Genomic DNA, 24,172 nt, shown 5'->3' with positions numbered 1-24,172 from the left:
CGTCCCCGTCAAGCAACGTCAAGTGACAGCGGTTTTTCCTGATGGGTTCTCACTAAATCAGTCAACAACAGAAGTGAAGTAGATGTAGGTTAGACCTTCACTGGGGAAAGGAGGAGAAAGATATCTAGACTTCACGCCTCACCTCAGTGCGACTGCTGCACTAATTGCAGCTTGTCTTAATATCAGCATCTTTGCATTAGCTCTCCAGAGCAGCAAGCCAAGAAGCCTAACAATAAAAGGCATTTAGGGAAAGCTGTTTTCATTCCTCTGTATCCCAACCGTTCCACGGACCAGGGGTTTGGGGCCTTGACTTCACTGTACGACTGGTGTTCACATAGCTGCAGACTTAAAACCTGCTGGGCATGACCGCCTGCAGACGCAGCAGATTTCCATCTGTCTTCATCATCAAGCTGTGGCTGTCAATCCCACCAGCTTCACGGGAAACCCTGGTGTTACCAATCAGCTTAGCCTACTGTGCACACGCCACACAGCTATAAACCATAAAATTATTGTTTTTACAAGGGCAGTGGATTTAAAATTGCCTGACCCCGCCAATTCGAGAAATGAAAGGACATTGGACCAAGAGAAATACATATGGAAATGGATAAAACGATGTGCACCAGCATCTTGGGATGTAACCAAACCCAGAGCCTACAACACATATAAACAGAAAATAGCAAAGGTATTTTGTATTTCTTACAGCCTGACACATAGAACTGTCCGTGGAGGAGCAGTTCACCACATGATCTCTGAAGCCAGCAATGGCAGCAGCATCGCCTATGGGCACAGAGAGACAACAGGTGGGAGAAGCAGACGAGACAAGTTTTCTTTTAGGTGTATGAAGTTTGTATTTCATTCATGCTATTTGTGAAATGGAATAACATTAGCAAGTAGTCATGAGGCTGCAAGTTAGGAAATTACATCATTATTTGGCAATAACCGCATGATATAAATAACCTGGAACATCAAACCTTTCACAGAAACAGATGCAAAAAGGGATTCACTTGCCCCTGGGCAATTCACAGTGTGTAACATTTATGCATGGATGGGCAAGCTGTTTTTAGCTTCCCAGGAGTCGAGACAGACCTAGCAGAACTGGATTGCACATTCCCACAAGAAGGGCAGCACGTGATCGTTACAAGCTGCAGAGCATAGCAAAGAAGTTAATTCAGTAAACTCAAGAAGCATAAGACCAAGAAAGAATGTAAGGAACCATTTTCTTTCTCTCCTATTCCAAGTAGTTACAGGAAGAGAAATTATTCTGAGCACTACAGTTTAGTATAAGTAACCCTACAGTTCTCAGTAGCCAACCTTACAATAGAAACAGTACACCTCCCCTCTTCCCTATGGGTTATTTTAAACCCATTTGTGAGTAGTTCAGCACCTAGAGCCTGATCCTGCAGAGAGAAAAGCACGGGAATAATTGTATTCCCACAGCCTGTCTTACAGGTCCTTGTTGGAGCAGATGTGCATACATGCTTTCAGAACAGAGCACAGTGAAGCATATGTGACCCAAATTAAATTAAATTACATTAGCTCTATACAAACTAACATTTATTGTGTCTTCTGCTTTTATGATATAATGCCTTAGCTCTGTGGATAAAGGCAGGCATGAATTACTGAGATCCACAGGCGTTGGACTACATACCTGTCAACAACTACTGGCATCCTATGCGGTTCATTGAAAGGGACAGCATGGACGCACTTCTCCTAGGCACTGGCATGAGCACGGTGTCAGTCTAGCAGCTAGAGGTTCTTCAGAATAAGGAGTTACAAGTAGACAAACCTGTCTGTTAAGCCTAACACTTTGGTAAATTTTAATTCATAATAGAGAGTGCAAACAAAACAAAAACACTGTTTGGAAATACTCTCAGCACTTCCCCGCACTGAGTTTTAGAAACTTTCCTTCTTCCTTCCCACTCCCACCAGAGGACGAGCTACAGCCTTGGCGTGTTGCTGAAGGAAGATGCAACTGAATCTCACACCTTCCACAAACGTCCCTGGTTGCATGGGGATAGTCTTTCCCGTGAAATAATGAAACAGATTCCAGGCAAAACACTTCATCCTCCCTTAGTGCACAGCAGCCATGGCAAAATGTAGAGCTTTTGGTACGTATTACTCAAACATACACAGATCTAATCCCTATCCATTTTGCAACATCAGAAGAGGTTGAGCAATCACTTCAATCTGGATTTCCCACATTAAAGATTTCGGTCTTTAATGGCTTTAATGGATTTTTGGCTGGTCTTGCCTCCCCAAAATTAACCTTTGGTGTTTCAATCATCGGCAAAGTCTTTCCTTTATTCAAGAACTCCAAGATGCTTTAGTAATTTTGCTTAATTACGTTTTACACTTTTCGATTGTCAACTATTGAGTGTAATGTACTTTTTACAGGTGAGCAGAGAGGGAAGGCACAGAAATCAAGTAAATCCACCAGAAGCAGGACCATGACACTGGCATTTTCTCAAACAAATCGAGTTAGTATGCATGCGTAACTAGCTGGAGGTATACCCACGCGACTTCAGTAAGCCTTCCACAAGTTAAATAAATAGTGCTCTGAAGCAAAGGTGTTAATTGCTCATTCAAGCTTATCTAGATACGACTGAAACAATGTAGAAGGCAGACAACTGCAACTTCTAGAAATGTCCCAGGAAATGAGGACCGCTTACCTATTCTAAGGCTTGTTGCATTTCTTTGCCTTGCAGCTACAATTAATGACCACATGCAGAAGTTCTAAGCTTTCTAATACTTAACTGGAATCATAATCACACAAAAATAATCTAAACACTAAGAAACAATTGGAAGCAAATGGCAGTCTTGCTGATTGAGGTTTTATAGATGTTACAGGGAAATTGCTTCCTCGGTTCTAGCACTGCCATAATTTTAAGATACGAATATAAACAAATCTTTGTAGTGTTACCCATCAGCCTTCACACATGGCTGCTGCAATCACTCCTCTCCTAGACCTTTCTTATTTTCCATCATGATTTTACCTACTTTGATCTTCCCCTCTTACTCATTCTCTCTTGCAGTGCAGACAGTAAAACACAAATGTTATTTAAGTACAGAAATCCTTAAAGTAGATTTCACTGGGGTTAGGGGCTATTTTTAGCCCAGCTAGCACAGAGATGCACTGAAATGTTTACTAGCTTGAACATAGGTCATAAAGTCTGCATTTGTCATTACCAAAGACCACCTGCAGTTTAGATAATTTATTATCAGTGACAACTGTTTATTACTCTCCAACAGGCAAATAAATTTAACCCTTCTCTATCAGTCATAAAACTCCTGAGCAAACACTACAGCAGTGACCTTTATGGTGCCTCTCAAGTGTGTCTTTTAATCCTTGCGCCTACAGAAACATACAGGGGAATTGCTGACCTCAGATTTACAAGCTTTCCATGCTGCTCAGGACTTCAAGTGGGAAGTGCCAATTAGACATGCAGAGCCAAAACCCTGCAGGAAACCTCCCAGAGACAGCAGGAAAGTTATCCAGAAAACAAAGCAAGCCCATCTGCAGAGACAGAGGAAAGAAGTCCAGAACCCAGACCTGAACACATTACTGAATATCAATTTCATCAGTTTTAGTATTATTTCACCTCAAATTAACCCTGCAGATAATGTTAAATTCATGTGAAATATTCAGATATGAAATGCAAAGACATTTATATTGCACAGTATTTTCAAGTATCTTCTCTATTGCCTTTATTAGCCATTATGTTTGTATTATTTTCCTGCTGCAAACTCATGAAGAACTTCCTAAAGAAGTCTCCTGGCCCACCCCTCCCCTGCTGACTGCTTTGGGTAGGAGGCTACGGGAAGCTGTAAAGGGCAACAAGATCTTAATTCAACGGGTTCAGAAAAACACAAGAATTTGAGCATAGGTAGTGATTTACAGAATGACGGCTCAATTGCTCTACAGTGGGGCTTTTCTGCTCTATTAAACAGTGACTGCACTGGAGCCCAGAGAAGCTGTTCTATGGTTTGATCTAGGGGTAATACAAAGGATGGAGGACGAAATGCATGTTTTTCAAATCAAGGTAGTTCTTCCTGGGAATACTGCCTTATTATACTGCCCACCACACTACAAATATGATAAGCCTAGATTCATAGTCACCTTTTGCTTCCTTTATATTCAATAGATAAAGTTGACAGTGAACAAAGAACGACACATGAAGATTGTAATTTGGATTTTGGGTTGCCTACCTTGGGAACAACGTAACGTTTCTCTATGACTAATTACCACACGAAACAAAAACAAGTTTGGTCTTTGATTTATAAGCCTAATGAACAGAATTTGAGCTGCCGAAGACAAAGCAGTTACATTCCTGTTTTTCTTCCCTTCATAACGAATTTATATTAAACAAAGCATAGATCATCTTGCGTCTAAACCAGGTACACAGCCTCACCTGGAATCCATTCTCTAAGCAGAGAAAACAAATCTGAAATCTGGCTTCCAAAACAGAACGACCACCTCACTCCTCACCAACTCCAGTTCACCATATAAATTATTGTTGATGAATTCTCATTTGTTATTTGGGTGGACACAATTCTTCAGCAATTAACGTCCAGCGAACCCCTGGGAGAGCTGGCTGCAGGCAGGGCTATCGGGGCTGGACTGCCGACTCTCCAGCAAAGGGTTAGGCAACGTATGAACGAGTCTTGCACTTGTGGAGGCAGGAACCCAAAGCACTGGCTCGGCTCCTGACTCTGCAGCTGGAGGCTGGATGCCCTGGGAAACCAGGCACAGGCTGCTGAAGCCATGGGGAACTGCAGTTTCTCTGCGGAGAGCTCCTCCGCCCACAGCCGCCTGAGCGAAATGGCCAAAGCAGCTCAAAGATCTCAGCTGCAGCACAGCGACGGACGCAGAGGCAGTGCCTCTTTCATGAAGGGAGCTCCTCCTTGGGTCATTTGAGAGGAAAAAAATGACCAGTCATACATTTTGTATCTGAAACACTTGCAAGCAAAAAGCCCATTAGCTTAGGCAGCACAATATAGGCTGCCTTTTTTCATACCAGGACACTGCTTAAAAAAGCAAGCTGGCACATTCGGCACCGGCTTTATCTTCTAAGTGATTGCACGTTCTGTGCCGAATCCAACATATTATAATAATCTTGTCCTTTGAAAAAACAAGCTTTGTTCATAATTCTAGAATTAACTTACACTGTTGAGCCACACGGAGCCCAAACTTCAGCCTGGTTGCACAAGTGATTTAGAAAAATACATGTAATTGAAATTAAGGATGCCAGATTTACTGCTGGGATATGCTGCTGCATTTCCACTGATCTCCATAGCATTAGTTAAGAGCAAAGGTCACTTTGCATTCCAGCACGCTTGAACAACCGGCTGAAGAGCAATGCCAGGGGCTCCAGAGAGCTTCTGAACACTAACAGAGCACGGGAGAGGTGAACAAGGGCAAGATGTCACTGATGCCTTGAGGTACGTCTTTATAAAAAAGCAGAGGTAGCTCATAAGAAAGAGATTGAGTGCTAGGAGGCTTTCAGAGATCAGATTCGTCGTGGAAAAAACTGCACTTTGTGCTAATTTTGTTAGAACTTACTGATCGGTGCAACTACTACTTCATCAGCATAATGAATTTCATTCATTACAGCGAACATTCACTTACGGATGAACAAACCTTCTGTCATTTTTGTCAACAGCAGTCAGTTCTTCAGAGGAAGGCTAAAAGCTTCACAGCCTTCTGATGAACGTGCTAAAAGACATCAACAAGACCAAGAGTAAAGAACTGAAATTGGCTCATTAAAAATGACGTTCAACTGGCTACTGTACACCTCCTTGGACTATCCAGCTCTCATGATGCCTGAGAGACTAAAGGCCCTTTTGGCAGCATCATCTTTGCACATGTAGGGTAATCTGTATCTCCTGTACCTCAGGTTCCTGCCTCTGTTGTCCCCCAAACTCGTTTTCAAGCTTTCAGTTTTGCTCTGATAAAGATGAAGAGGGTCCTGTGCTATGCAGGTGAACATGCAGAGCTCCTGCTGCTTTCGGGGTGTGATCAGAATGACAGTGCTATTCCCACATGTTCATACAAAAAAAAAAAAAAAAAAAAAAAAGCAGTAAAATCTGCTGAAATAAAAGCTTCTATGGCAGAGGGATGCTGTATTTCGGGAAACACAGCATAATATCCCCAAACTTAGAAGGGTTAATCCTCCCCTGCGATGAGGCCCCAGATTTCAGGACAGCCCAAGAAAAGCTACTGATTTTAGAAAACTGAACACCCAGCGGAATCGAGTTCTCCAGCTCAACTGCAGCAGGGCTAGGGCTCTGGTATCATACACAGGGATTGAGCAGTGGGCTTACAATACTTTTTCTGAAGATTACTATAAGATTTCCCCCTTAGATAATGTAATCATGTCATGATTCAGTCCCATTTCTTCTAGTCATCAATATCTTTCTGCACTGCCATTAGATATTCCTAATTCTCTGATTCTGAGGGAAGACATCCCATTAGGTTTTGGTGTAATCCCTTTTTCCCACACAGGCTTGCTGTATAACTTGCTGGCTAACGTATCCACCAGGGAATGAAACACAGAATTTATCTGACATTCCTATGTTATGGCCCTGGAGCAGATGCTCCATCAGAGAAGATTTTCAGATTATCAAGATGGGGTAAGAGGAATGTCACAGCCTCTGCTAATCTATGCAGGGACATTTATCAAAAAGACATCTGGTATAAGATTGCTATATTCTCTTCCCCTGATGCAATAAAAGGTACTTTAAAAATATTTTTAAGTAATTAAATTGAAGTTAGTTTTTCAAAATTCAACAGAATGAGGATTTCTTTCCCCCAGCTGACGTAGCCGCAGAAACATAGTGTTGTCTTTCCTCTCAATCTCCATGTATACCAGCAGACATTTCCATGAGGTACACTGCTCACAAAGCACTCTGCCAAAAGGCCAGAATCAAGGTTTACTGCCCCACCAAAACATTAGGCTTTTTCTTGAGAGAAACAGGAGTCTGTTTTCTTGAGGTCATGGTAGCTTCTCCCTTACTCTGGTAGGAAAGAGACATCTGGGCTATCTCACTTTGACAAGCCACAGAACAATTAAACACTTAAGAAGAAAAGTAACCCATCAGCTTGTGGAGTAGAAAAGATTTCCGTACCTCAAAATGCAGAGGGGCAGAAAGGTGCACAAACATTTACGAAACTTCAGATTGCAGTTCCTCGGTTGCTAACGAGAAATTGCACCTCGTATCTCACAACGAACAAATACAACTCACGCAAAAAAAAAAGGAATAAAATCTACATGAGAAAATAAGCAGCAGGGGAAATTAGTCTGTAAAGGCTTCATTCCTAAGATACTTATGTATCTGGCACGGGTAAAGCACCAGAAAAGATGCATGAAGGAGAGAGGTTGTGATGAGCACCCATGTCGCCACAGCTCTGGAATGCTGCAGCGTATGTTTAAAGAAAGCCCCTCTGAGAATTGCAGGATCCACATGGCATGGTGCACACATGGTGCACAGTACAGTGTTATCTGAGGAGCGGATCTGAACAAGGAAAACATCTGCATTTCCTCCTGTTTACATGGCTACAGTTTCTCCTTCACGAGGGAATTAGGTGCCCCATCCGCATTAGTGCTAGCGCTAGCCAGCACACAGTTTTCCTCTGGAAGGCATTTTTCTCTAAGGACAAAAGCTTCTTTGAGATTTGAACTTGAAGCTATTCTGCTCACAATGTACTTCAGTGACATTAAAATAAAAAAAAAAAAAAAAAAAAAAAACTAAGAGAAAAAATCAGCTCTGCTACAGTTTTTCTGAGTGTTAGCTTATTAAGGCAGTATTTTTCACTTTTTCAATGTATTTTCAATGGTGGAGAGCCACCAGAAGGTGAACAAAACTGATCATGTATATATAAGTACCACGACAGACCTGGCAAAAATAACATTAAATCAATGAGCAGGCACCCGCAGGACAAGTGTGTGTGGGTTTACCCATTTTGCTGTGCATGACTTGGCTGTGTAATACATATTTTGCATCGGCTTCTGCCACGACTTTGTTCACATCAAACCCTTGTAAGAAGATCAGCAAGCTCGTAGAAGGATATGAAATTACTGACACAACAGAACCCACACAAGCCATGGCTTAATTCAGCCAAGTGTCCTTAGCTGGCCACCTTTTCCTAGAGTATTTCCAGCTTCCACAAAATTTCTGGAAAGCGAGAGGCCGATATTTAAGAGTCAGCAACAGTTTAGCTAGAGTTTTACACTGTTTGCTTCTATTTATCTCCCCCCCACCCCCCGTAAGGTTTCCATGTGACAGAAGAGTAATTTGCAACCGATACCACTGAAATCCATGACTTCACATACATTGCCCACTGTGGTGCAGCACAGAGGTATTTCAAGCCTACTTAAAATAAACTGCCTTGGGCACAAGAAATGGGTCTAGCTGTAACAACACAGAGCTCTGCCATGGCTTCATCTATCGCAACAAAGACCGAACGCAAGTGGCACAGCTTGCAGATACGTTAGGCTTGGACCAGTGCCCACCTCTGAGCTCAGCTTTGTGTGCAGACTCTGTCACTCCCACCCCATCTTTGAGCGGGCATTTTATTCAATTTTAACAGCACTTCTGCAGAGAGAGTTTAGACTCCTGCTACCCAGGTCCTTGTCACCAGCCCTTGCAGCAACACCCACTCAACATCAAACAGGCAAATTAGCTGTGCCGCACACTGCAACAGCAGCTGCGGCACCCGCAGAGAGCAGGAGCCTAAACCCCTCCCTTGTAACCCCACGGAGACACCACGGAGCTGTATGGAGACACTGCTCTGGAACAGCAGGCATCCTGCTTCGCTGCCATGCTCAGCATGGGTCACGGTATTTTTAAAAGTAAGGAATAAAGTTTTCATGTGCCTCTAAGGTGATTTACAACGAAGGGAAAAGGGGAAATGAGAGAGAAAAACACATCATTTTTCTCCACATCTATATGGCACAGGAAATTGCCTTCTTAGGATATTTGGTCCTTCTAGGATATAAAAATTGTTACAATGGGAAAAACAGCAAAATGATGACACAAGAATCGAAGTGGAAATTAGGCATCTGAGAAACAAAAGGATTTTCAAAATCATACTAATAGTTTTGAATTTTAAAAAATATTTTGTAAAATATTCAACATTTTGGTCAGAGTAAATATATGCAAAGTGTTCTTAAAACTGCAAAAATCAAACAAAGGATCAGACACGAAATTCCTGATTATGTAGAAAGTATCTAAAACCCAAAGAGTTAAAAGACCAAACATTTCATATACTTTTAAAGAGCAAGCCCGTAATCACTTATCAATTTAGCTCTTCCCAGATTCCAGGGTCCTTTTTTTTCTGGGTTTAAAGCACTTCCTAAACATTGCCTCTAAAACACCACCTAAACAAACGATGCACTCGTATGCATAGTGCATATTTTATGATCTGCTAGACCAGGATTTCCTGAAGCGTGTTCACAAAACAGACTATATGGGAGAGGATTTCTTTCCACACGCACGACCTAATTTGAGTTTCAGTTGCTTCTGTATTTTAGTATTTTTTTATGCTTCAGTTCAATTTCTATTCCACTCCATCCCCCACTCGAGAAAGGAATCTAGAAATATAAAGGATAAGTCCAGGAAAAACTTGCAATTTATTACAGATGTTTACTTAAAAGAAAAAACAGCCGCAATGGATTAATGTATTTCCTTTCCCACAGCTTTTTCACTTAAACCATAACTGTGCATATTTACTGCAACTCTTCCATCTGCCAGTGGCATTGTGCTGACACACCCAGCGCACGGACTGCGGGGACTGACAGTGAGGAGGCAGGTCCCACCACTGCCCTCAAACTTTGTGGTTAATATGGCATGAAGCCTGGTGAAAAGCCACACTTACAGACACTGCTGACTACCAACAGTGACCCAAATCTTCATTATTCCAGCCATTTATCGTTATCATGGGTTGCGTCTTTAACAACAGAAAATGCTTATGAGAAAAACCCAAACAGATTGTTGTCAAAAGCTTATGCCAAGGGTTATTATCAGATTTGCTCCTTTTTCTTGCAAGACGCCCTGCATACCCTGTGTCGGGGAAGAAGGAATGGCTAATTGTAGGCGTTTGCTTTTTCTTTTATGAAAAGCAGTACAACCAAGGAGGAGGTACTTACCTTTTTACAAGGTCAAATTGAGTCCACATGACTGTCAGAGTTTATCCTTTGAACCCGATCCTTTCAGCAGACATATATATAAACACTCACACACATTTGATAATGTGGGAAGTGTTACTGATAGATAAGTTATGTAAACGATATGACATCTACAGTCAGCTTTAAACTTGTTCTTGGACTCCAGAGGTTTCTGGAAGAGATCAACCAGCCACATTGTCACTCCAGTGCCCTGAAGTGACAAATCCACTAACTGCAGCATCGTCACAGTTATTCTCCCAACAGCTTGGTGACCTCTTTACAAACCTCTCTCCAGCACAACACTGGCCTGAATAAACCTAGCTCCTCCCCAAACTGGAAAGAGTATGTAAAAGCCTGTAAATTGCTTCCATGTAGTGAACTTCCAGAAAAGGTGATGTTTCTCTTCCTGTTTAAGACAGCAGGTCTTTTGGGGGCACTATTTCTCAAATGTCACTCTTAATTACTAATCAGCAAGTTGACTGCAATTCTGACACTGACTTCAGAAATCCACTGGTTTCCACAGGGCTTTCATCGCTCTTCCGTATTTCCTGTCTCTATAACACTTTCTATATGAATTATGGAGGGCCCCCAGTTGCAACTGCCTGAGATGGGCAACATCTCAGAACAAAATGCAGCCATTATAGCATCTTCAGAAGACCACTGAAACCCACACGTAAATCCTGGTTGTCTAGAAAGAGTGAAATAGAGAGGTCCTCAGTCTACTGGGAAATACAGCTAGCCTGGCCACCAGGATCCTACTGATGCACCAAACAGCAGCACCACAGCCAGGAACGGATAAAATAAACCCAAGCACCTCCCACGTGATGGAGAACATTGACTCCTTCCACAGGTTAAAGTAAAGCAGTTTCTCTTTGCTGAGACCAATAACCAGGCTTTGTCATACAGATCCCTATTCACTAGGAATCCAAACCAAACCTATCAGTTTGCTGTGGAGTTAGCAAAACCAGCCAACTTCAAATACTACCAACAGGACTTTACACTCAAAACTGTGGCCTGAACACAGATGGCCTTTCCCTATCCCCATGAGGCACCCAGGCAGGTGCCTTTTCCTTAGGGTTGACTATTACCAATAATGACCCAGATCAATGCTCTTCATGCTCATTTAAAATAAAAAGGTGCAAGACGTCTTAACTCACTGCTATAAAACTCATTAATTTACATGTTGGCACAAAGAAGATTCCCCTCTGCAGCCACCCTGGTCTCATCTGTCATCAAGCTGTAAATAAATAAAAAAAAAAAGGTATACTGCTCTTGTCAGGCCAGGAGGTAAAAAATTGACTTTCAGTCAAGAGTGTCAGATAATATGGCAATCTCGTCACGGAATCCCCTAAGAAATGTCACCCATTGCTGTTCATAAACAAAAGCCTAGTTTGGCTATATTCAGTTACAAGCAAAGAAGGATAATTAAGCAGTTCATGATATGGAATGCCTAAAGCATGTGCAATCTTATTTATGTTCTCTGCACCTGTGTTTTCTATGGTTTAAATTATAATACTGATCTTTTAAACTGCACTCAGGGAGTATCCCAGTTCATTCACATGAGAGAGAGTAACATTTTCTATTTTTAAGCAGTATGTAAATGAAAAAGGATGCAGGACACTGTGAAGCCAAATATATATTGGCAAATTACTATTAAATTGTTTACTATTGTCTCAAGGCAACTCGAGTGCTCCCAGAACTAGTATGTATGCTCAGTTCACTCGTCAGTGTTATTTCTCTCCTTTGTTCTCTCCACATTCATGATCTTCTATGTTGTACTTCAACTTGCACTATTTAATTCGCAGTATTATGGAAACCCCTTGTAGCTCATCTTTCAAACCAGACTGTAACCTCTACCCAAGTAAGCCACGACTGCATTTTCCAATGCTCAGAGCAACAAAACCACACAATCCTTGCTAAGCCCTGTAATCCCTAATGAAGCCTTTGAGGTAGAGGCGACCACTCCCGTTAGATGTGCACAGCGCCTATGGGAATGGCGCCGAGACCTCTCAGCCCCCACGCAATCTAAGCCGTAGCGATGCCGAGGGTGAGCGCTCTGGCTACGAGGCTGCCGGCGCAGCCCCGCGTGCCATGGGACGCCTGCCCACCCTGCCGGCAGCCTCACGAGCGGTGCCCCGCGGAGCAAGGGACAAGCAGCCCTTACGCCCGGAGTCCCCGGCTACACGCCTACGGCCAGGTGGGTAACAAAGCAGGTTTGCTGCAACTGCCCACTCTTTTCCTAGCACTGACAAACTGTTCCTGCCCTAAATATCACGGGAAAGATAATGTCCTCATGCTTTTACTTAGTTATTACATTTTTAATTAGTTATTACAGTATAACAGTATATTATTGCATTGTCCGTAATTTCATCCTCTCTGTATTCCAGTCATTACTCTTCACAGATCTTACAGGAGTTACGAGATATTTCCCAGGTATTTTTGTTTTGCATATCCCTTAAAAGTACTTGAAAAGAGAGCACTGATAATTGGTTTGCATATAAAAATCAAAAGGAATCTAATCCAAACTCTATTTTTCGTAAAAGACAGCTAGGTTCAAGCCTCCTAAACTCCTCGCCACAAAATAAATAAATAAATAAATCACCATATACGGAAGCAAGAAGAGACTGTACGATACGCGTGTGTGTCTAGACAGGGAATTGATGATATATGCAATGGCTCTGTATCTCCATTCCATTTTAAAGGGTACGCGTAATACACTATGGTATTTTTGTATGGCAAACACTTTCCGCTAAGCTAGAAGAACAAAACAGGCTCCATAAAGGAAAACTACACCTATAAAACTGAAAGAAAATTAAACTCCTTTCAAGAGATTTAAATGAATGCAAACGAAAACAAAGTTTCTATCCTTTACAATTTTAAAATGCAACATTAAAAACACCATAACAGTTAAACATAATCATTTGTCAACTTCTACATTATAATTTGAGATTAATGGCAATTAACAGCATTTAAGTAATATACCTTTTCCATATCTCCCTAAAAATCTAACACCAAAGACATAAAAGAAAAAAATTTGTATTGTTCAACTGTTGTAGCATACTGATATTTAATTTTAACATCAAAATGCTTTTGCATTCGTTCCCTGTACCCTCTGGACAGAACAGAACAGAACACTACTTACTGTGCTGAGTGAGGATTTCAAGAAAATTTACTTCATTGCCAGCATTAATATGAATATATTAACTCAAAGAAACAGAAATTTTATAACATTTTAACTACTCTTACATATTGATGAAATGCCTCGTTCAAGAGATTCATTGTTCTTCCTTACCACCATTCAATGGTCCTTCATCTTTGCTGTACTTATGTTATACCGTGCCTCTTAGAAATATACAGAGATATATTTTAAAATTACTTTGAAAATATTAAAATGAAAAGGATAAAAAAGTGCCAATTCAAGCCAGGTGCTACTGTTTCTAAAAAAATGTCTCTAAGATAAACAATTTACTTTTAAAGCATTCACAAAGAATAAGATGGCTTTCAGATGTTTCTACTACAACAACCGACGTCTAGGGAAATTTTCTTTGTACTTTTTTCCAAGACAACAGCATAACAGCTTCTAGCTCTACATGCAACTCAAACCTCCTGGAACAGCAACACAGAAATACAAATTGCTTAAAAGTTGAATAGATTGCCAGCAGTACAGTAAAGGAAAATTATTTTGAAAGTCATAGCAACTATGATACTTTCTCCCAAGTAATTAGAAAAACCTCTGTTATAGACAGGGTGGGTTTTTTTTAAACTGTTATTCTTTTTTTTTTCCCCTCTAACTGATGGTTTATTTCACAGAAAAAGCAGTGCATATCCAGTTTTAGATTATGGAGGATTACACAGCATTAAGACTGACAGAAGGAGTGAAGGCAAACTGTGAGCCAGATTAACACAAATGCTCCGTCACCAGAATTTTCCTCTCACCACCTAATTTCATAGGTTTTTTCCATTTAAAATATTCTCTATTTCTTAAACCTAAAAGTAATCCTTCAAATAATCTTATTATCTTTATTTGAACTTATGAAGTAGGTATGTCCAGTGCTATAGTTTCAGTTCTTCATAGACTTCTCTGTTAAGAAGGATGCAACCAGCCCAGCTGACACACTAACTCTACTGGAGTTTGTGGCAATTTAAAGATTTTCTTTTAAGACGATGATTATACAAGAGATGACATTCAAAGAGATTAAATTCATTCTTAGAAACTGAAGCTGACTTCCAAAACAATAAAATTTTAAAACTCAGAGCACATCATTCATACTTGTACTCAAAAACAGCAGAAACTCAGCTGACTGAAAAAGCCGTGAGCATCCTTAGCATTTGGGATTTACCACAAAAATGAATCAACAAGAACTAATGCACTCAGTTGCCTCTCAATCCATAGTGCATCTCCTCCTTAACAGACAGGGGTTTTTCCAATATTAAAAACATCAAACACAGGTTGATGAACTTTGACGATTATATGCTATCATAAATTCTGAGTAGTGAATACAAAAAGCAGGCATTAACATACTCACCGACTAGTTTCAAGAACACATAATTAGAGTTATGGCTGTCAACCTTTCCATTTCAGAGTCTTCCTGCAAACTTTATAATTCTAGAAATAAAGATTACTTTAACCACTTTTTTTTTTTATTATGACTACTTTCTAAAACATATTGTAATGTATTCTGAAGCAAAATATTTATTTTTATACTAAGAAATTCTACACTTAATAGTATGCAGCTAATTGGGCCACAGATTTAAACAAGCAATCTTTGAAATAGAAAGCAGAGCTTTTATAAGTTGCCCAGACAAGTTTTGTTATTGCAGTTCCTGTAATCTAGAAGTGTTAGAGCCAGGACATGGTAGCCCAATTATCGCTTCCCCATTGCAAATAAACAAAATAATAGCAACCCAGCAAATCTTTTTGGCATGATACACAGAGACCTAAGACAGCTTTAATCGAATTAAACATCACTACTCTTTTGAAATTGTTGACAGAATTCACCAACAGCACCTTTAGTTGAAAACGGAGACAGATGAATAATTAATATGAAGTCTATAAACAATTTTCCTTTCACAAATTGTCCACCAAAATATTTCTTCTTCTTTTTATTAACTAGCGAACTATCTGAGTAACTTGAATCACATTTGTGTAAAAGCTGCCTGAAAATACAATGTACTTGGGCCTTTTCCACTGCACATTGGTCAGAGGAAACACTTTCAGGCTCTACTGAAAATGCACAGGTATTTATTAATACTCTTTTGAGCTCAGAAGGAACTTCCCTTAAACAACCTGGCTGTGTGCTTAATGTTCTTTGCTTTGTTGGACATTCACGCAAGTGAAACCAACTTAAACAGAAAGCAATTAACGAAAATAAAAGCATAAATTTGATGCATTTGCTTATAAAATTCTGAGTGGATAGTGAAACGCACTAAAAATTACTGAAAGGATTTTTTTTATTTTATTTTGTTGTTTGGGTTTGTTGTTTTGGGTTTTGTTTTTTTTTTTTAATAAAAGCTAAAAACAGGCTAAACAGTCTCCAAGAAGTTATAATTATTTTACAATTTTCCAAAGGAGGACTGGGTTCAGATTTTAGGGTCCAGATCCTCCAGTGGAAAATCTGCCCTAACGCTGAGCTCCCACACAACACGGAAACTCAGCCCCTAAAGGCATTTGGTCTATCAGCTATCAGCTCCAGCGATAAGCTTCAGATGCCGGGTCTGGTAATTCCAGGTGTTCTCAAAGCCGCATTAGTGTCACAGATGGAGCGGATTTTTACCCTTCCCCACATCCTGTTTTAAAAAGCAGATGTGGGGGCTCCTGGGACCCTGACAGACAACTCTTTGTTCCCACTCAATTGGAGGGTGTCCAAGCATTCTCGCTAAAGAAAACAGGGTTTCTATGTCCCAGTTGTGCTACGAAGGAAAAAAACCCACTAATTCCACAGGCTCGTTCCGAGGCACTTTTCAAGGAGAGTGTCCAGGGTTACCAACACCTCCACAGGTTCACCGGTTGGTTTATCTTAAGGTCATTTTTGTTTTGTTTTTCTCTCAAGCCCAAAAATATAAGTGAACATATTTCCATGAACACAACAGCTCTAAGATTTAAGGTCTGTCAATGAGAATTGATTGGGCTAGGGATTCAAATTGTCCCACGTCAATTGTTCATAAAGGAATATTTGAAATTGCTAACTGAAAGCAGTGAGATGATTCTTCTGCTCAAGAAAGCCAAGATCCCCATTTTTCCTTTAGTAATTATATTGAGAAATTAAGTATTTATTCATTCTGTGGGCTGTTTAACGAAGTTTAATACTGGACATGAACATCTAGTTTGCTTAGATACCAGAGAGCATGTGGAGGATTCCCCGGTGTGTTTCCTCAAGCAAAGATTCAGAAAAAGAACTGCTAATTCTATAAAGGAAATTTTCAAGCTCCAGCAGGACTAACGAATAACAAACAGAAACTCCCAAACCAACTGCCTTTCACAACTTTGCATGAAAGTAGAATTCTGAGAGAGTTGAATGGAAGTCTCTAAAACATTAATTTTTGGTACAAGTTCACTGTGATATATGATGACAAGAAATAAATTAATATAAAATGTATTCACATACTGCTGGAAAGGAAGGGTTCATGCTCCCTGCTGCTCTTCAGGGGTAATAAGACAAAATATATTTATTAGTATAATAGGATTTCTAAAACTGCACAATTTGCTTAGTTATATGCCTACAATGTATACGCACTGAGTAAAAAGGTATGTGTAAAGAGATGTTCCAGAGCTAATTATTCCTAAAGAATATAATTCCTTCCTGATTTTATTGATGTACTGCAAAGTATTTTTAAAAGATAAATAAACCTCATGTCCCACCAAGGTGATACTTGATATATTGTGCAAATTAGTAATTTGCAGCTTAAACTCCTTCACAGGTTTGCTTACGGTGCCGTATGCAGCAGGTTGCTGCCAGCACTGGAAAGTTTAGCTTATAGTTCAGCAGCTTCAGTCTTCGGACATACAACGCTGCATCGGCAACAAGATTATTAGGTTTTCTTTGCCACTCCATTTACTGGGAAACATTATACTCAAACCATACTGAAGAACAGAGGTAAAATCTGCTAAAAAAGAAACTTGTATAGCTTTCATGCCAGCTAAAATAAAAGTAGAAAACCACAGGTCATAGCTTTAGAAAACAATCTCCGAGTGAAACGACAGCAAAATACCACCGAAGGAACCTGTTAGGTTCAGCACAGTTCTAATACTCCGCTGTATTACCTGTTTGATACGTGAAGAGCCTGAAACCTGGGTTTGGGGAAATTTAAAAAGTCACCATGACAAATTTTAGCACAGAAAATATCAGTATGTTGCAGATGTTAAGCCATTTCTACTACCCAAACAGAACATTTTGGCTGTTTAAATCCTTGACGATAGGTGGCTTAAAGAAGAAATCTCAAGTCTCTAACTGGAGAGGTAGAGAGGATCTGGCTGGGATCAAAGCTGCTCATTCTTTACTATAGTTCTTATTTCTTCTTTTTTTTTCCTCTAAGCCTTTTTTCCTTTTTTTGGTGACAGTTTCAAGACAGGTGAACAACACTAAAATATAAACACTTCCATATGGCAGCTCTACAGATCTTTAAACAGAAGCTACATACAATCCACTGAAAAACAGATTGCACACTTTTTAACAGCTAAACATTTTTGTATCTACTCATCTAGTCCTGTGAGTCACTGGGGATTAATCTACACTTAAAATCCATAGGATTAGAGAGTGCTTCAGAGCAGCCTACGCTGCTGAATTTATAATTTTTATAAGAGCATTTAATGAATTTATATAGCCAGAATTACAAACTCCCAGGACAAGAAGTGACTGAGTTGTGTGATTTGGATGTTTTAGTTAACACAACTAGGACCGTATGTAATTATACAGGAGTGGCTCACACGGGGATGACTGCAACAGAAACAATTTATCATAACAGCAATTAATAAGATACACTGTCAACATTTTCCTAAAGTGTATGAAGATCTTTGTCACTACAGGAAAAACAGAAGCTTAATTAAACTATTATTTATTCTGTGGTTTTAACTTAATTCTTGTTTTTCAACTGAGACTGTAACTGAGAAATTGTCTATACTGATATAAATAAGTAGTACAATATCAAGGAATATCTGTTCAGCTCTTCTGACTGCTTTTTAATCTGAATACCAACATGTAGCACTTGTTTTCATTCCCTACAGAAATGTTCTGAGTCACATTATCATAACCGTTTTAAACCAGTTCACACAAAAACCCATGAGACAGTATTGCAGATAATGCAAACTTAGACATACAGCAGGTAACACACTGCAGACATCCAGGGAAGACCTCAGAAATGAGCTACTGGACTGTGCGAACTGCCACTGTGTGGCCATGTTTTCTCTGACTAAGAATTTATATTGAAAGACAAAAGAATGTCAGTTCTCCTTTGTTCAAAGCAGTATTTCCTCCTCATACAGAGATGTGCATCCGTTGCCTGATACGATTATATAGATGCATATTAAATACTACCTTCTGCCAGGCTTCACTAACGCAAGTTCAAATACATATTATTTGTCACCTTAATTTTGTTCTTCAGGTATAACTGACCACTGCTGCCAATCACACAATGGCTGTTCCTGTCAGCAGGCATGCCAACAAATGGCATAAAAAACCCTCAGTAACCACTGAGCAAAAACCAAATTCCGTATTTTCCACAAGGAACCTATTCCTGTAATACGCTTTCCATAGTACGATTAACTTGAAGAGACAGAGGCAACTTAACGATTATTAATAATTACATTTTTATACAGTGTGAATACACTAAAGAGCATTCACTTTTCTGTTAAGACATAAGTTCATGCATTTGCACTTCCTCCTTCAAAGCCCTGCTTAAATTTTGCAAATGTGTCTTTAGATAGGGAACCATTTACCAGTTAAATGCCTATATTGAATAAATTCTTTCTTCTCTTTCCCTTTGCCCCCTCCCCTCCAGTAAAGGAAGAGTTGTTACAATGTGAAAGAGACTGAAAACAGAGGAAAACTACCATTTTGCCAAAACCACCGATATTTATCCGTAGCGATAGCACAACAACAAGAAGCTACGCACAACCTCTTAGGAGATTTTTTTTCTTTTGAGTCGATACTTATCACTTCTTCAGGAAAACTGTGCATTATTTATAGCTGCAGATTTCTTAGATTTTCAGAGTGACAGTTTGTTTACATTATTTTGTTCTAGTTTTAAATCCCAATATAAATAAAGCCAATTAAAACATGGTTTCCTTTCTTAGTTATGTAATTCTTTCTTATTAACACACAAGCAGAGCAGTTACTGCAGTTAAACTGCTTCACTCTTTCAACACTGCAGGGTCCAAGAATTTGGGGCAGGGGAGCAATGTCAAGCCAAGACACTAAATGGCTAAACAAAAAAATTAACATAACGTGAGTGAATCTGGCTACCACCAGGCTCCAGCACAGACTAAGCAATCCTTTACGCATTCTAATGGTTTGCACAGAATTTGATGTGCTCCTTCTATTTGCTATTTTGAAGTTTCCTTCAATTCCTTACCTTTATGAAGGCTTATAATTGAGTTTTTGCTGCTTATCTAACAGTAAATCTTAAAAAAAATGCACATAAAAACCTTTTCCTTAAATAAAACACACATAATTGCAGTGGTCCCCCCTACAAGCAAACAAAAAAGTTAACTGTTTAATTAAAAATTTCCTAAATGCACCAGAAAGACACTTTTCCTGAAAGTACACCTATTAAATAAAAACAATAAATAAATGAAGATGTGTATAATATAATCCCATACTTGCAAATTTTTTATGCTTATGTAACACTAATTTGTGCTTTTAATACACCTCTGTTTAACAAAGCACTGTGGAAGGCGGCGTGCTTTTCTACGGCTCCCTGGTCCCATTCGTACTGCTCTCCCGAGTCTCATCCCGCACCCCTGTGGCTCACTGGGCTGTGCTAGCAACTTTAATGAGCATCCTTAAAAATAGAGAAAGAAGCTCATGACTTCTATCTAGGTGTTTTAAATACCAGCACTATCAAGCAGCCACCCCAGGACCCAGGAAGGATAAGGATATGTTGTCAACAAAGGGAAAAAAGAGATAAGGTCTTTGGTGCCCACCCCCTGACCTGACAAAATCCAGGGCTGGATTAGTCTCCTGGTCAAAAATAGACTGTCTGCATCTGAAAGCAGCAGAGAACATTTCCACAGTATCTCACTGTTAGTTGTTTTGCAAACCACATTAAGCACTTCATGTAACGGCACCCGTATCCGCAGTAACTCATTTGGGAACAACTACTCTGAATCGTATTTGAGAAAAACCATGTTTGTCAAGGGAAACAGGAACAATTAAGAAAAATAAATCCTACCTTCAAGTCCTAGTCTGTGCATTATGCTTTCATTAGAAGGAGGTGTCTTCTTTACAAACGCCATCACCATCCCATTCACAATAAGATTTAAAACCAAAACACACAGACCGTCATCTGCCGTTGCTAATCAACACAATACTATTGCACATTGGAGGCACGAATGCTTCCAGCAAAAGGTCGACTAGCCACACACAGCAGTAAGATACCCTACGTTCTCTTCCTTTCTATGGACCTAGGAAAGAAATATCATTAACTATTAAATATTATTCTAAGTAATTATAACCAATTTTATCGAGTTAAATGAATACGCTACCTTTTCTCATTCATTATCTTTGCTTTTGAGCTTTTCATCCTACTGATAAAAATTCAGTAATTCCCCACGATCTTGCTGAGCACTCACATTAAGTTAGCAAGGTTCAACTGCATGCGTCGTTCAAGCTACTATAGCTTAAATCTCAGTCAGCCAGGAAGCCAGGCAGATAAGCACTGGCCTATGGAAAGTTTATCTTTTGAAAGGGAACAGGGTACTTGAAACAGAATTTAAGGCCAGGAGAGTCTGTAAATTAATGTTATGTTATAGTCTGTAGATGAACAATCAAGCAAATGCATTGACAACAAGCTCATCTGCCAGGTTCCACTAGATGTTACCAATTACTAATCAATTCATTTGACCTATTTCAAACAGGCAAGTATTGGACCCACACTTTCTCCACTGCAGAGTTTTATAATTTCATAACAAAATGAAACAAACCAGTTTCTGAGGTACGCAGTCTAATTAATAAAAAGGTGGTGTGCTTTTTAGCTGAGACATTAAGATTTCTTTGCAAACCAGCAGAACAGCTTTTTCCATTGCAAGGCTGTCTTCTGTCTTGCATAAGAAATTTTTTTTAAGGAAAATCTTTGCTTTTATTTAAAAATGGTATACTCTAGATTCTGTAAACTGAGTTCTCCTAGATTTTTTAAGATTACAGAAGAAAAAAATTTTTCTATTGTGCTTTTTAAATTCAAGATCAGAAACCAAGTTTTAAAAACACCTTCCAAAGTTGTAATAGGTTAGGAATCCCGCATCGTGACTAGATCACGTTGTTGCATAAAGATATTTTCACTATAAGAAGTACTGAAGGATTATTTTTTAAATTGTACAAGAAAAAAATCTTCTATTTGCATTTTACTCAGAATTTTTAATAAAGAAAATTAATCTTGATATTTAACAGAAAGTTTTAGAAAATAATTAATATTTGACTTTCAAAACCTTCAGGTATAGTGGGATTCTAAGGTATTGAACAGTTGCAGAGAGAACAAAAATTTCATTAAATCAAGGGGAAATTAACCTGTATATAGTAACTGAAAGGACATGTATTATTTGGTAGTACTTAACTAGTCACATTTGACAAAGTATCAGTGTATAGAACAGGACAAAAATCCCTACTAAACCAGATGAAGTTAGCATTATTCCATGAAATTTGTTCCTGAATGTGCATTCCCTCTTATTTAAAAGATTTGTATTCAAAAATTTAAATAAATGAGTTATTTTCAAGATTGATTTTAACAAAAATCTTTGAATGTAAAAAAATTTTCAAGGTTTTTCCTATATGTGCTCTGAAAAATAATTCAGAATAGCACCACGGAGATTCAGACATGGCTAAACAGCTTTCACAATATACATGTTTAGTTTAGAAGTGATAAAGAATTTGACCTGCCAGTCTCCAATGTGGGATTCTAACCCCAAAGGGACCTCCTTTGCCTGAAAAGTAAACTCCTGCTTATGGAGGAGGATTGTTTCAATGACACACAATCCTTTTGATGGGATACAGATGAAAACGTATTTTCCTTCTGCACTACATGTATATGCAAGAATCTGAAACAATTTAAAATAAGAATAAGCCAGTATGTTTAGGAAAGTAATAGCTTCTTGAGCTAATTATTTCCATGTCTGTGCTCTGTATCTAGAGAATAAGCACAAAAATGGGACGTTTTTGCTATCACCTTCGAGAGCAGAAGTACACTCATATAGTAAGCAAGAATGAGCTATCATATGAACAGATGTGGGAATTTTGTTTAATGTGTCTAAATTGAAAATGTTTAATTACATTAAAACTGTCTGATGTGCCACGGTGTTACTGTTGGCTGACAGATAAACACGAGCGCTTACCCATTTTGCTTGTCCCATTCACATTGCCGTGTCCCGTCACTCCTCCCTAACCTACTCAAAAGAGCCTCTGCATAGAACAAGACTTCTGATGCTTATCAGTTTGATCTTATCTATTATCAACGGGGAAAAAAATGAGCACCACAGTTTAATATCTTGTTCTATGATTTCTGCAAAAATTATTCTTTTTTCTGTAAGTAGAACAAAAGACAGAACTGACGGTGTCACATGACAGCTTCATAAAAACCTCCACCTTTAACAGGGTAATATGTACAACCTGATGTTTAACAACTAAAGTGATTTATGCAGGAGAAGTGGTTTATGGTTTGCTCTGTAGCTTTCCTATAAAAGTTACGGTTTGACCTAGCTGATGTAGATAAACACAGCTCCTGGGAAACAACAACAAAATACGGTACCACACTACTGATTAACAAAAATTGCCTAATTGGGATTAATTAGAAATTGGAGGCTTAGGTGGGAAGAAAAACGCAATTAAGAATTTTAAAGGAACATTTGCAACTTTAGAAAAATATTACTTTTCTCTGAATAATTTTTTAACCTATTGCTGCTAAAATGATCTTGTACTACTCCTGCAACTAGAAAGTTACATAGAAGTATTTTAACCACATTACGCATAAAGAATTTACTTCTAGACAGACAGCTTTTACACTCACAGATAACTTTTTCCTCTTAAAATTAGAAGATTACTGTAAATTCACAAAAAGCATAAGAGGAGTAAAATCTTTTAAAAACACTGTATTTCGACCAACTGGTTTTCTTCCTGGCAGTACCACGTTAAACCGTGATGGAATTTATAAGCTGTCCCAATATATCAAAATCAAACCCAGAATTTCTTAACAAATTTCTCAAGTTTCTATGACTAATAGTGTATCACAGAGTTGATAGTTATGGGCTAAATGCAATCCTGACCTTTTGCGCTTGGGGCTCTGAGACCTGCCGTCTGCATGCTGAGCCAACACAAAATCTACACTTAGAGCAGCGCTCTGCATGCCAGAAATCCTTCGAGGCAAGATTTCGATTCGTTTTATAGCCTCGCAGGAAAGGGCTCCCTACTCTTCCTCAGGAAGGTAGTGTCTTTTACAGTCACTCCCTCCTTCAGCAACAAAGTCAAATTTTTTTGGAGACCCTGTAGTGCTAGAAAGCCAGTGTTAATCGAGCATTTTCAGGCCTTTTATATATGTTACATTTCCAGAACATAAAGTTTTCTCTTTCTGTCAACTCTGAAAATCTCTGCCCTCTCTCAAACAAATGCTGAATTTCCATTCCCACCATCTTAAACCAAGTCAGTGGGCTGGATTTCTGAGCAAAAACCTTTCCAGGTGTCAAATCTGCTGTGATTCTCTATGGCATTTCTTCCAAACAGGAGAAAGCAATGATTATTTCTTCTTTGTGCTTTGTACACAAGGTTTAGCTGTTGAGGATGAAGCAGCCAATTCTTACACAGAAAAGTTAA

The 24,172-nt window shown here is 39.1% G+C and overlaps 1 protein-coding gene across 3 annotated transcripts in view; it reads right to left on the bottom strand.

Annotated features, from left to right (window-relative positions):
- Positions 1-24,172, bottom strand: part of RBM20 (RNA binding motif protein 20) — a 105,428-nt gene that overhangs the window by 61,307 nt on the left and 19,949 nt on the right. The window contains exon 1 of one of the 3 annotated variants that reach the window (XM_064464129.1): positions 20,863-20,958. The exons of the other annotated variants lie outside the window; for them this stretch is intronic. Within the exon in view, the coding sequence (XP_064320199.1) occupies positions 20,863-20,900 (38 nt within the window). The 5' untranslated portion in view covers positions 20,901-20,958. Of the gene's footprint in view, positions 1-20,862; positions 20,959-24,172 lie in introns of those variants that run through there. 3 annotated transcript variants of the gene reach the window in all.

This window comes from Phalacrocorax carbo, chromosome 12 (assembly GCF_963921805.1).
Source record: "Phalacrocorax carbo chromosome 12, bPhaCar2.1, whole genome shotgun sequence".
NCBI lineage: Eukaryota > Metazoa > Chordata > Aves > Suliformes > Phalacrocoracidae > Phalacrocorax > Phalacrocorax carbo.
The sequence above is the reverse complement of the archived record's forward strand: the minus strand, read 5'-3'. Positions and strand labels throughout refer to the sequence as shown.